This window comes from Hyperolius riggenbachi, chromosome 6 (genome assembly GCF_040937935.1).
Source record: "Hyperolius riggenbachi isolate aHypRig1 chromosome 6, aHypRig1.pri, whole genome shotgun sequence".
Lineage (NCBI taxonomy): Eukaryota > Metazoa > Chordata > Amphibia > Anura > Hyperoliidae > Hyperolius > Hyperolius riggenbachi.
The window spans coordinates 289,213,280-289,227,825 of record NC_090651.1 but is presented as its reverse complement, the minus strand read 5'-3'; the positions used below and the strand labels follow the sequence as shown (position 1 = coordinate 289,227,825).

Sequence of the window (14,546 nt, the reverse complement as noted above, 5' to 3'; positions counted from 1 at the left end):
TATTGTTAACATCCTGCAATTACAAATTAGCTGCTCTGCCCTGGCAGAGGAGGTACCTGAGCTGACACAGCTGAAAGATCAAATTACAGATTAGTCCCAGATCAGGGGGAATTAAACACGCTAAACTCACTAAATACATATAGGGTGCATTTCTAAATGTTTCATTCTGACCTGTGCAAAAGTTCATGTCCACTTTAACTGGAATATCAGTGCAGTGTGTGAATAAAGGGAAAACTTTGTACTGCAGCTCAAACATGTTCCTGGCAATTTATACTGTACATCCATTGTTATGAGTGTGTTACCTTAACAGTGTTACGGTCACTAATGAGGATTTGTTCTTCATTAATGTAGAAGTATACTGGGGATATAACAGTCAAATTTGGGGAGGACCATTTGTCAAAGTTGATGATCAGCTGGAATGAGATATCCGGCAGCTTTTGGCAAATTGTTGACAGTACGAAGGCACAGTTAGCTGGAAACCGAAGAAAGGCTCCATCAAATGTCCTGAAGACACCTCCTCCTGCTGCAATACAATAAGAGCTCTTCTTACTGAAACAGCCACGGACTCCATTTCTCAGCGCACACTCCTCATCCGACTTGCAATGCCTCGGATCACACTGGATGAGGTTCCTGCCAAAGCAGCGGCACCGCCTGGTGCAATCACTATTCCAGAACAGTTGCTTGGGCTGCAAGTGCAAATGAGGAACAAATTGAGACATATAATGCACATAATATTTTGAAACTCCCAAGATGTGTTTGACATTCAGTCCTCAACTGTGATGTCTAGTATGGTAAGGAAACAAACTGAGACCAAATAATACATCATTGTACTAAAAATGTACATAATATTATGACTTAAGGGTCAGGGGCCCATATGCAATTAACTTTTTCTCCCAAGTTATCTCTTAGGAGATAATTTTCATATTCTCTTTAACATATCTTTTAAGCAATTTACAATTGAAAAAGTACTAAAAAATTGGTAAAAAGGTAGTAACAAAATTATTTTGAGTATTTTCTTGCTTGCTGGTGGTTTAAAAGGCATTTTATGACACGGTATGAAAATATAACCTAGGAGAAAACTCAGGAGAAAAAGTGAATTGCATATGGGCCAGGGGCCCATATGCAACTCGCTTTTTCACCTGAGTTTTCTAGGTGATATTTTCACAACTAATAAAATGCCTTTAAAATGCCTTTTACACACCAGAAAGCAAACAAATACTCCAAATAATTTGTACAGAACATGTTCACCTACTTTGTGATACTTTTTCCATTGCAAGGTGCTAAAAAGTTAATTTAAATTAAAGATGAAAAAAATATCTCCTAGGAGAAAACTCAGGAGAAAAAATGAATTGCATACGGGCCCTGGTATCCGACAGTGTTACCATGCAAAATACAAATGAAAAGAGTGGTACTCCATTGTCATGGACAGAGATGGTCAATGAAATGCAAAGAAGTCTGGCTTTTGTGCAAATTTAATTCATTTTCTATGCAGATTGGCACTGGGCCAATCTAAGTGATCAGGAAATGAATTTGATTGGCCCATGGGGTGTATACAATAAACTTAATTAAGCAGAATTACGTGCATAAAGTTTTATGCACAATAGTAGCGCATACTGCATGCAATGTATTGCATTCTGCTCTACTCATCATGTAGACTCATAGGATTTTATGCAAGGGATTCTGCTTAAAGAGAATCTGTATTGTTAAAATCGCACAAAAGTAAACATACCAGTGCGTTAGGGGACATCTCCTATTACCCTCTGCCACAATTTTGCCACTCCTCGCCGCATTAAAAGTGGTTAAAAACAGTTTTAAAAAGTTTGTTTATAAACAAACAAAATGGCCACCAAAACAGGAAGTAGGTTGATGTACAGTATGTCCACACATAGAAAATACATTCATACACAAGCAGGCTGTATACACCCTTCCTTTTGAATCTCAAGAGATCATTTGTGTGTTCCTTTCCCCCTGCAGCTATCTCCCACTGAAGTGTCAGGCTGCTCGTTTCTTCCTGCAGAGTGCAGACAGCTCTGCCTGTATGTAATTCCTCAGTATGTGAAAGCCCAGCCAGCTCAGAGGAGGATTTATCCAGCTTGTAAAAGATAAGAGAGAAGAGAGAAGCTGCCCTAATCTAAATAATACACAGGCAGTGTGCAGAGAGGGGCCTGGAGGGGGGAGATGCATCACAGAACCACAACACTGAAGAACTTGGCAGCTTTCCAGACACAGGCTGACAAGTCTGACAAGAGAGAGATAAGTTGATTTATTACAGAGATGGTGATAGTAGAACGTGCTGCAGTAAGCCAGAGCACATTAGAATAGCTTTTGGAACTTGTAGGATGATAAAAAACAGGATGTAATTTTTGTTACGGAGTCTCTTTAAAGCAATTCTGAAGCAAAAATAAGCTTATGATATAATGAATTATATGTGTAGTACAGCTAAGAAATAGAACATTAGTAGCAAAGTCTTATAATCATGTCTGTGCTAACCCTCATCCGAGTCTATACCATTATGCTATGTGTTATTGCAAACAAGCCACACCCACCCTACCAAAACTCCTACTTCCTGCTAAAAGAAATGGGTGTGGGTACTCTTACCTCATAGTACTTGCCATCAGCGTAACAGCCACAGTTATGAGGAAGAATACAGCTTTTTCCATTCAGGACATATCCAGGATCACACTGGCATCCCTCCACACAGTAATGGTTGCAGTCACTTTTCAGTCGGATAGCAGCACATCGAGGCTGACACACGCTAACACAACTCTCATAGTGACTGTAAGCAGGGCATGTGACAACTGAGAGATGGAAAAGTAACAAATAACAGTGCATTAGTAAATAAGCATAGGGAACATTTCAAATATTGAAAACAAAATGTAATCATTTTAGCCTGCAACAAGATTTGGCAGAATATGGTAACAGAATTACTATTTAAATTAATGAAAAGAGGAAACCAAATTTACACCAGCATTTGTTGTGCTCCAAAATACTATTGTGAAACAAAAGTTTTTCAATCATTTGTACCAATGACTCCTATCTAAGACCCTTTCTGGGCTCTCTAGAAACCAGAATGACTACCTAAATGCTCCCCAAAGCTAATCAGTAAGGATCCTTTTACAATTGAATTGTGCGCTCAATAGTGTACAATCAAACATCCACACCACATCTATACACATCCACCTCTATATACCTACAAACACATGTATTCAGTCCACATATGAATGTCCACCTGTAAATGGATCGCAGTCCTATCACCAAACATATAGTGTATCACTATACCAGTCCTATGGATACTGCGCTCTCATGTGTTTCAACTCCAGAGTTCCGAAAGTTCTGTGTCTTTATTCATTCCATAAAAAACATAAAAAGAAACAAGAAAAAACAAACATAGTGTGACTATATACTGTATGTATGTGTATATATATATATATATATATATATATATATATATATATATATACTGTATATATATATATATATAGTATATATATATATACAGTATATATACATATATATCTACTGTATATATATATATCTATATCTATCTATATATATATATATATATATATATATACAGTATATATATATATATATAGATATATATACATATTACATATATACAGTGCAGCCCATAATTATTCATACCCCTGGCAAATTTTGTCTTAAAGTTACTTTTATTCAACCAACAAGTAATTTTTTGACGGGAAAGTCCTGAATTTTTAAGGCCGCTGCTAGCAGCGGCCGCTATAATAATTTTTCTGGTGCGTGTACATGGCTGCCTAATTTTTTTCACTGCAGCTGCTACAACAAAACAAAAGGCATGTACATGTGCCCATTCCCCTTCGTGATCATTACCTTGCCGCGGTGAAGGGGCTTGCGTATCACAATGAAGCAATGACCGCCGGCTATATGAGTGTCTTGGGGGGTGGCACACCAAGATAATAAGGTCATTGCTTCATTGTGGACAGACCAAATTCGATCAGCTGGACAGTCACTGTTGTTCTGTCATTGAGCTACCACAGCCTGGCGACCATATGGCCTGGAGAATCGCCACGGCCTGCACTCTGGCCATGGTGCGCACCAGTCCAGCACGGTCCGAGGTTCGGGCCATCTCTACTGGTTGAAAAAAAATAACTTTGAATCAAAATTTGCCAGGTGTATGAATAATTATGGGCAGCACTGAATATATGTGATGTCTCACTACCGAAAAATAACTGTACAGGTGAATACTGTCTATCACACGTTGCCGACCAGGCTTGACCTTATTGTACACACTATAGTTAATTAAAACGTATCCCTGGGTAGCAGTGTGTGTTTTATTTGTATATCTGCTCGCAGGGGTTTACTAAAAATTGTACTGTGTATTGGGCATTGTTCAATTTGTCTCACTGCTGCCTCTATCCGTAATTGGTCGAATCGGTGAGTGTTGCTGTAGGGGTCTTTGCTGATCCCCCCCACACAGGTGTTGTGGGGTGTAGCTATCCCACAGCTCTTACTCCTAAAGTATTCTAGAACCAATCGGATATGCCAGATATACAGTGAGACATTAGTGTCCAACTACACCCGTAAACGATATCAGAAATTGGCCTGTAGGTTTGTGGCCAATCTGATGTATGTATCATACATAGTCCCCATAGGGGACATAAATACCTTCATAGAAGGTGGCTGGGTAAGAATATTGTCACCATTGGGGTGTGTGAACAGTGAAATACAGATGCCCAGAGGGTGCCACTCAACAATTGTTTCGCCTCAAAACGAGGCGTCGTCAGGAGTATGTGAAACACAGCATTAACAAGTATATACAATTCAACCCTCCACCCAACCAACAGAGATTCCCCCAGCAACTCGCTCAAGTCAGAGCTGAGTGTGTAATGATGCAGGTAGCTTAAATAGCCCTGTCCATATCACCCTCCCACATAGATGCCTCCTCCCCTTCTATATGCGCATACAGCTTTCTCCCTCACCTGAAGCACTATACCTGACAGCGCTCTGTGTTCTAAATGCGTTGCAAACACTCCCTCAGTGTGTTTCGGAAGCTTCCTTGTCCGTGACGTCACATCCTGCGACGTCACATCCCCTTTCCGTCTATGTCCTCTGATAGGCTGGTTTGGCAGGGCTGGCTGCTCCGCCTCGCTGTATCTGAGTTGCCATGGCAACCAATCAACACAGCGCACTGTGTGTCCTCTGATAGGCTGGTTTTGGCTGCTCTGCATCGCTGTGTCTGAGTTGCAATAGCCACCAGTCAACACACCGCGCTGTACTTGTAAACATCACAGGGGGGATTGATAGCCTTGAATATATTACAATCGCCACGTGATGCTCCAGAGTATTGTGTGATACCACCACACAAATGACAATTACAGCTCCTAACCCTTTAAAGTGACTGCCATATCATAGACAGCACACACACTTGTGAAATCCATGACCCAGCTGCTTCACATTAAACTGCCTCCTGGCTGCTATTTCCCAAGAACACGTGGCCTCTCACTTTGTTCTCATGCTGTAAAGACTATAAAACAGCAGATAGCGCTTGCTTAATCCAGGCCATTTTCAGACTTCCAGGCAAACCGACACACTCACAAAGATCTCTACATCCACCAGGTCGCATCACCTAATGACTAAAGGGAGTCCTCATAGTGTAAAACCATTACTTTAATATAAAATTTCAAAGTAGTACACTCACATGATCCAAATTAACCCAAGCATGTAAAATCCATCTGTTGCCGACAGTCCATGTCCTATGCTCGGGCCTGTTGTTCTGTATCACACAATACTTGAGCAACATGCGGTGATTGATATATATGTATATATATATATATATATATATATATATATATATATATATATATGTATGTATAAATATATATATATATATATATATATATATACACACACACACACATACAGAGTCACTTTATGCTTGTTTTTTCTTGTTTCCTTTTTTTTTTTTAAAGTAGTGAATAAAGACACAGAACTTTTCAAACATTGGAAGTGAAACACATGAGAGCGCAGTATCCATAGGACTGGTATAATCAGTGAGGATGATTAACATGAGATATAAGCTAACTATCATTTTATATATGAGGCAAAGTCATGTGATATGAAAACTGTTCTTAAAGTGACTCCGAGCTCATCTAAAAAATAAAAGTTGTACTCACCAGGGGCTTTCTCCAGCCCAGTGCTGGTCGGGAGGTCCCACGCCGGCGTCCTGGCTCCTCTCCTTCTCCCCGCTCCGGAATGGCTGACAAGCCGCAGCCCGGGCGACACTCTCCCGAGTGTCGGGCTGCTTCTTCCGCATATGACGCGGATTACGCCACACGCCGGCCGCCTCGCGTCATCACGGTGGCCGGCGTGAAAGTACTGCGCATGCGCGCTTTAATTGCGCATGCGCAGTACTTTCCCGCCGGCCGCCGTGATGACGCGAGGCGGCCGGCGTGTGACATAATCCGCGTCATATGCGGAAGAAGCAGCCCGACACTCGGGAGAGTGTCGCCTGGGCTGCGGCCTGTCAGCCATTCCGGAGCGGGGAGAAGGAGAGGAGCCAGGACGCCGGCGTGGGACCTCCCGACCAGCACTGGGCTGGAGAAAGCCCCTGGTGAGTACAACTTTTTATTTTTTAGATGAGCTCGGAGTCCCTTTAAAGTGGTATGAGACTCAGCATTTTCTCTTTGTTCTAAATGATTATTTACAGCTTAAAATCTACTACCACAAAAAAATGGTGGTAGAACAGCATTCAAACAGTTACAAACAACACTCCTTAAGCTTCTGGCTGCATTCAAAGAGGTGATAACATTAACTTTTGTTTACATTCCTTTATTTGGTACAATTAGTATCCTGTCAGCAGGATATTATTTGCTAAAATAACAGTAAAAAACTCTCATGACATACATATTTTTAAAAACAACTTAGACCCTAAGGTAAATATTTATGTATTTTTATATATATATATATATATATATATATATATATATATATATATATATATATATATATATATATATATATATATATATATATATATATATATATATATATATATATGATCATATATATATATATATATATATATATATATATATATATATATATATATATGTGTGATCTTCTCAAAAAATTAGCATATTGTGATAAGGTTCATTATTTTCTGTAATGTACTGATAAACATTAGACTTTCATATATTTTAGATTCAAATACACACAACTGAAGTAGTTCAAGCCTTTTATTGTTTTAATATTGATGATTTTGGCATACAGCTCATGAAAACCCAAATTTCCTATCTCAAAAAATTAGCATATTTCATCCGACCAATAAAAGAAAAAAGTGTTTTTAAAACAAAAAAACTCAACCTTCAAATAATTATGTTCAGTTATGCACTCAATACTTGGTCGGGAATCCTTTTGCAGAAATGACTGCTTCAATGCAGCGTGGCATGGAGGCAATCAGCCTGTGGCACTGCTCAGGTGTTATGGAGGACCAGGATGCTTCGATAGCGGCCTTAAGCTCATCCAGAGTGTTGGGTCTTGCGTCTCTCAACTTTCTCTTCACAATATCTCACAGATTCTCTATGGGGTTCAGCTCAGGAGAGTTGGCAGGCCAATTGAGCACAGTAATACCATGGTCAGTAAACCATTTACCATTGGTTTTGGCACTGTGAGCAGGTGCCAGGTCGTGCTGAAAAATGAAATCTTCATCTCCATAAAGCTTTTCAGCAGATGGAAGTATGAAGTGCTCCAAAATCTCCTGATAGCTAGCTGCATTGACCCTGCCCTTGATAAAACACAGTGGACCAACACCAGCAGCTGACATGGCACCCCAGACCATCACTGACTGTGTGTACTTGACACTGGACTTCAGGCATTTTGGCATTTCCCTCTCCCCAGACTTCCTCCAGACTCTGGCACCTTGATTTCCGAATGACATGTAAAAGTTGCTTTCATCCGAAAAAAGTACTTTGGACCACTGAGCAACAGTCCAGTGCTGCTTCTCTGTAGCCCAGGTCAGGCGCTTCTGCCGCTGTTTCTGGTTCAAAAGTAGGTTCATGCTTCCATCTGCTGAAAAGCTTTATGGAGATGAAGATTTCATTTTTCAGCATGACCTGGCACCTGCTCACAGTGCCAAAACCACTGGTAAATGGTTTAGTGACCATGTTATTACTGTGCTCAATTGGCCTGCCAACTCTCCTGACCTGAACCCCATAGAGAATCTGTGGGATATTGTGAAGAGTACGTTGAGAGACACAAGACCCAACACGCTGGATGAGCTTAAGGCCGCTATCGAAGCATCCTGGGCCTCCATAATGCCTGAGCAGCGCCACAGGCTGATTGCCTCCATGCCACGCCGCATTGAAGCAGTCATTTCTGCAAAAGGATTCCCGACCAAGTATTGAGTGAATAACTGAACATAATTATTTGAAGGTTGAGTTTTTTTGTTTTAAAAACACTTTTCTTTGATTGGTCGGATGAAATATGCTAATTTTTTGAGATAGGAAATTTGGGTTTTCATGAGCTGTATGCCAAAATCATCAATATTAAAACAATAAAAGGCCTGAACTACTTTAGTTGTGTGTATTTGAATCTAAAATATATGAAAGTCTAATGTTTATAAGTACATTACAGAAAATAATAATTTTATCACAATATTCTAATTTTTTTAGAAGATCCTGTATATGTTACGTTTTAATGATTAATACGATTTAATAAAAATTACATTTATTTATATTTACTTTTTGGCTACTAGATGTCACTATACACTATCCTGGAAGTTACCAGGAAGAGTTTAATATTTTTTTACTACACATTTTATATGAATCAACATGCCTCGTTATTGGAGGCATGTTTATTAATTCATAGGCACTGTGATTGGCTGTGGGAACTCATGTTACCCTTCACCAATCACCTCCATGAAATTCCCACTGTGAACGAGTGACCTGCATGTCCAGATAGACTAGCACGACTCTCGTCCAGATAGGATTAAGTGGTTAAAATGGAAGGTACCACATATAGCAGCATAATGAAACAACTGACTAAACTGACCAGAAAGGAAACAAAGCTCATCAGTGAGAATGACTCACTTATGCAGAGGGACTTGCAGATGTACCAGTGAGAGACTGAAGAATAATCTGTTACACATTCTGAATGGGAAGAGAGTTACTATCAGGAAACAGAAGTAAACGGTCACTGAAAATCTAAAATAAATAACGGAGTCAGCAGCTAATGTCTCACTCCTGGGTCATTGGGTACAACATTTTATTTCAGACTCCTTATCCATTAACCTCAGTATTAAAAGCAATAAAACCACCCATTTCAAATGTTTACATTTAAAAATGTGCATACACCTCCTTTAATATAAGTGTTTAAATCTATCAGTGTTCTGAAATCTTTTTTGAATTAGAAAATGTCCAAGATTTTTAAGTCTAGGATCCCTCTCCCTCCTATACTTACTTGAAGTAACCTCTTAGCTTGAATGAAGAGCAACATTCTGGTTGTCAGAAGTTGCTTGAAACCTCTTTTTGTATTGACTGAAATTGAAATTTCAAGTGAAGACCATTGGGTCCCTTGTAATCTGGCGACAAACTAATAGGAATCCTGGCTCTACATATATAAATTAGTGACAATATTGACCATACATAAACACTGACAGATCCCCGTCACATGGATAAAAATATGTGGTTATTCAGGTAATTTGTCACAACATTGAAAACAAAAAAACAAAGGGCTGTGTAGCTCTTCCATCAATATTAAAAGAGACTTCAAGCAAATCCCCAAAACTGGAAACTACCACTCTTCAATCAAGCCATGGGGACCTTTCAAACATAACAGCAAAGGCAATAGACAATAATCCTGGATTGAACCCCCTAAAGCTTCAAGGGAATATTACATGACTTAACATTTATTTTTAAAACTAGAGTCTGTATTTTTTAACTAAGTGTGTAAAACATTAGGAGTTGTAAATTGTATAATGTGGATATATGCTTGTTTCATTATTGGAGAAGGTATACAATGGTTAACCCCCTCCCTTCCAATTGCCAGACATTCTCACTAGGCAAAGAGATGTCCAGAAGGCTTTTGTGCCCATCAGCAATAGCCACGGTGCCTTGCAAGTATGAGGAGGATTTGCCAGAGGTGGAGAGAGAGAAAACCAGTGGGCTAAAGACTGAACCTTAAGAGGACATTAGCAAAGAGAAGGAAGAGATAGGATGAGGACACTTTACTTCATGTCACATGTGACTGTTCATTAAGTCCTGTCCCTAAACTTGCTAAAACATAAATCATCAAATTTGAAGTGGCAATTGACTGAAACCTACAGCAGGATGTATGATTTCTCCAGCCGGTCACAGCAATTCCTTGAGTTTGACAAGTACTCGCGTAGTTCTGTAGCCAGCTACAAGCAGTCTGAACAGCACCTCCATCAATGCACGAGTCAAACAAGCAATTCTTGAAGAAAAATCTTGGATTCACTTTGCTGTGGCACTTGGCAAACACACCACTCCGGTTGGGAATAAAGCTGCAAAGCTGCTGGGCTTTCCAAAAGCCATCCACTTTTGTACAGGTTGGACATCTGTCACCACAGCCAACCTGACAGAATGTGTCCCGCTTTACCCAGCTGTGACCAAACTCATTGACATTCATGCTTATGAAGCCACTAGAGGTCTGCAGGTCATCGTCCATATTTCCATTGTACCTTCCACACAGACCATACGTGCTGTTTTGCATGAAGCGAGGAATTGTTACAGAGAGGAATGTCTTCCAGTCGTAGACCACCTTTAAGCCAAAGTCTGTTTCAATAACAATATGAAAGCCAAAAGCAAAAATATTAACCTTGCCATGTCCCAACTTTAGCGGCAAATAGAGTCTTTCATTATTTACCTGACAAGAGAAAAGCATATATCATCTACTGCAACACAGAACATTGCAAATACAATGACATGGCCTTTCGGGCTATGACTTTAGACAAAGAAAGCTGTACTCCTTCAGTGCATGGCAAAAGAACACTTAAAGGAAACCTGAGGTGAAAATAAACTGATGAGATAAACAATTGCATCTATGCCCCTACTCCTAAAAATGACCTTTTTTTAGAATCCTGCAGTTTTATTTTCTGTGTTTCTGCTAGGAAAATAATGTTTAATGTTGCATTGTCTCATATGCTGACCCAGTCTTTCAGTGTTCCAGAAGCTAAAATATCTGAACTATTGATCTTTGTTGTCTATCCCCTGCTCTCATAAAGGGAAGAGTTTTATGGCTGTAATTCATTATCAGGGAGGGTTATGCTATAGTCTAAGTCCTGACTTAAAGGACAACCGAGGTGACATGTGACATGATGAAATAGACATGTGTGTGTATAGTGCCAACCACACAAATAACTAGGCTGTGTTGCTTTTTTTCTTTCTATGCCTGAAAGAGTTAAATATCAGGTATGCAAGTGACAGTTTTTATCTGGGTCGGGATCGGGTCAGACTGTAGCATAACCCTCACTGATAAGTATTTACAGCCATAAAATACTTTTCTGTCAATAAGTGGCTTCCTGGAGCTCTAGCATACTTCAATGAAGGTGTCATTGAGCAGAGACAGTGAAACAATAAAAACTGAAAAACTAAATTTAGATATAAAATAAAACTGTGGGATATATAAAAAGTCATTTTAGGAGAAGGAGGATAGATACAATTGTTTTTCTCATTAGTTTATTTTCACCTTGGATGTCCTTTAAGAGAAACAGTCACTTTAAATTACTAAATGTTAATTCTTTCAGGCAGAAAAAGAAAAAAAAGAACACTGCCTAGTTATTTGTACACTTAGCACTGTACGTACACATGTCTATTTCATCATGTCACATGTCATCTTGGGCATCCTTTAAAACAACAATGTTTTGCATGGAAAGTCGACAGATTTTCAGTCTTACCTGATGTGTACTTTACCCTTTATGTTTTCTTAAGACTAAAACAGTGCATTTTATTAGCTCAGTTCTGATTTAATACACGTCAGGGAGAAGCAATAAGCTGTCAAGAAAAATGTCCTCTGTTTGACCTTTCAAGCCCCACTTCTGGTTCTTTAATATTATGGTGGACTCCATGGACTGATATGGAATTTCTGTCCACCTTACATTTTAAGTGGACAACATTTCTCTTCCTGCTGTCTGTCTTAGCTTAGTATGGAATGTGTGACAACCCTTGGACCATGCCTCACATCCATAGGACAACTAGTGGGACGTGGAGTAACATGCTTGCTGTGTCCCCTGAGGTGCATCCAGAAACCCTGGCACTGATTCCACAATGCAACATCCCCAACCATGTCACCTCCGCTCCCCATCTCATAGCCTCCTACTTAAAGAAGGCAAGAGAGGTAAATGGTTATAACATCCATCCCCTCCTCCAATGGACAGGCAGCAAGGGAAGGGGTAAGTGACATGCGTGCCCTGCTTCCTCCCAGGAGTGACTGAAGGAGGTTAGATCACTTATGATGTTGAGGCCATGCTCCAAAATACATTAGTACTCAGCTGAAAACCTCATTGCTATAGTCTCAAGAGAAATTGGGGAGTACCTGTGGAGATTTTGTGGAATGGTGGTAATTCACTGTTAGGTGGATAGAGCGGCATTTCATCTGCACATTTTAAGTCTACCTTTATACATTTTAAGTGAGTTTAACATTGCTCATAACTTACCTGACAGCATTTGTCTCCTTAACAGAGTGGAGCAGGAAAACAAAAAAACAACAACATTTTTTTAAGTCAATGGGTAAAGTTATAAGAATATATATAAAGTTAAGCTCTCCTTCATGACCCATTGCACCTTGAGTACATGTAACTTCCTACGCACATAAAAGCACACTGTAGCACATGCACAAATTACTGTATTGTAGTCAACACAGCCGTCAGGCTGTGTTGTTCAAATAAATGGCCAAAATGAATGTAAACAGCGCTGCGATCTCCTGCAGCGCTGTTCAAGTGACAGCCATGTCACTTAACTGTCCCTCGGATGGGCTCACAATCCAATCCCTGTCATATTCCTATGCCATGTAGATACTCCTATCCTCTGGATCGCAGTCTAGGGACAATTTGGGGGGGAGGGGGGTCAAAGGAAATAGGCTTTAAAAAAAAATAAGATTCATCTGGGTGGTAAGTTATATGGCCATGCAATTAACTGTTAAAGTTGCGTAGTGCTGAATTGTAAACAATCGCCTAGTCACTGGGGGGGGGGGGGGGGGAGGGATGATAAACCTGTGGTGAAAGACTGCCTCTGGTCAAAAATGGCGATGCACATATTTAGTCTATGTACTGTGTACAGTTAGATGAACATATCAAGTTTATCTGATACATTGTAGTGGATAGAACAGACTCATATTTATATCTGTAGTAGTACCTCCATCTTTCTCCTCGTGCTAATGCCTTGCAACTACACCCTCATAATTTTGTCCTTCCCTCCAGCCTGGTGTCCAAAACCCCTGCCCCTCCCTCCCCTGACCTCTACCTGCCAGGATCAAATTACATATTTTTTCACAGTGTGTAGGAGAGAGGAGACACAGCAAAACAGCTGTAGCCTGTCGTATCATGTCTGCTATGATACCTATCCCAGATGTTTGACTGCCTGCCTGCCTGGATTAGATTGTATCTTTTCACAGTGGGTGCAGGATGGGAGCACGATATGAGGGGGTGGAGTCATGACATCAATCCCCAGCATCGTTTGCACCCATGGTTAGGAAAGAAAAACAAGACGGGGACAGGGATTTTAAGATCCTACGCGGGAAATGCACCCTGGGGGTGGGGGAGGAGAAAATCACACTTTATTATGTTTGATTTAGTATATCTTTGCATCTAATTAGGATTAAAGCAAACTGTCATTTATAATTTAGGTACTTTTTAAGCAACCCAATGGGCAGGAAAATAAATATTTTGTCCCTGTCGACGCATTCTGTTTCTGTTGTTTGCAGCACATTGCCAAAAACTTGGTCAAGCAAGAGGAACAAAGGAGGGATAGCCTTCCTGCCAGAGAAGTAGTAACTGGGGATTTGCCATCTGGAAACACTGCAAGCACAATATGAATATAGCAGGAGCTCCAACCTTAGCAACCTTTAGGTTCACACTGGGCGCTTTTCTAGCGATTTTAGCAGCGTTTCGGATCTCTGGCACAGCTTCTGTTCTCATTTAAGCGATTTGTGTTTTTTAAAGCGATAGCGCTTCCATTATAAGTATATAATAGCTTCAAAATCACTTTTTATTTTTTTAGTGCAGTGATTTTTGAGCGTTTTCCCATCATTTTTCAAATAAAAACTACTACCCACCAATCATTGGCTGATTGCTAGACTCTGAAATTGCTCAAAAATGACTTTTGTACTGGACACAAAATTGCCCTGAAAGCGCTAGAAAAGCGTTAGAAAAAAATTCACAAAATCGCTAGGCGATTGCATTTGCGTTTAGCGATTGCCAGTGTGAAGCAGACCTTACAGGTGCCCATTGAGCATCTGCACATGCGGTTTGGAGAAAATTGATCTCCAGACCCTGGGCAAACAAGGACTGCTAGAAGAAAGGCAAAGCAGAGTGTTAGTGTATGGGATGT

General features: G+C 40.1%; 1 protein-coding gene across 1 annotated transcript in view; it reads right to left on the bottom strand.

The window, feature by feature from the left end:
* TECTA (tectorin alpha) overlaps window positions 1–14,546 on the bottom strand; it is a 143,322-nt gene that overhangs the window by 36,209 nt on the left and 92,567 nt on the right. The window contains exons 12-14 of the mRNA XM_068241002.1: window positions 10,305–10,866; window positions 2,599–2,798; window positions 303–686 (exon numbers count right to left, since the gene is read on the bottom strand). Coding sequence (XP_068097103.1) covers window positions 303–686; window positions 2,599–2,798; window positions 10,305–10,866 — 1,146 coding nt within the window. The remainder of the gene's footprint in view (window positions 1–302; window positions 687–2,598; window positions 2,799–10,304; window positions 10,867–14,546) is intronic.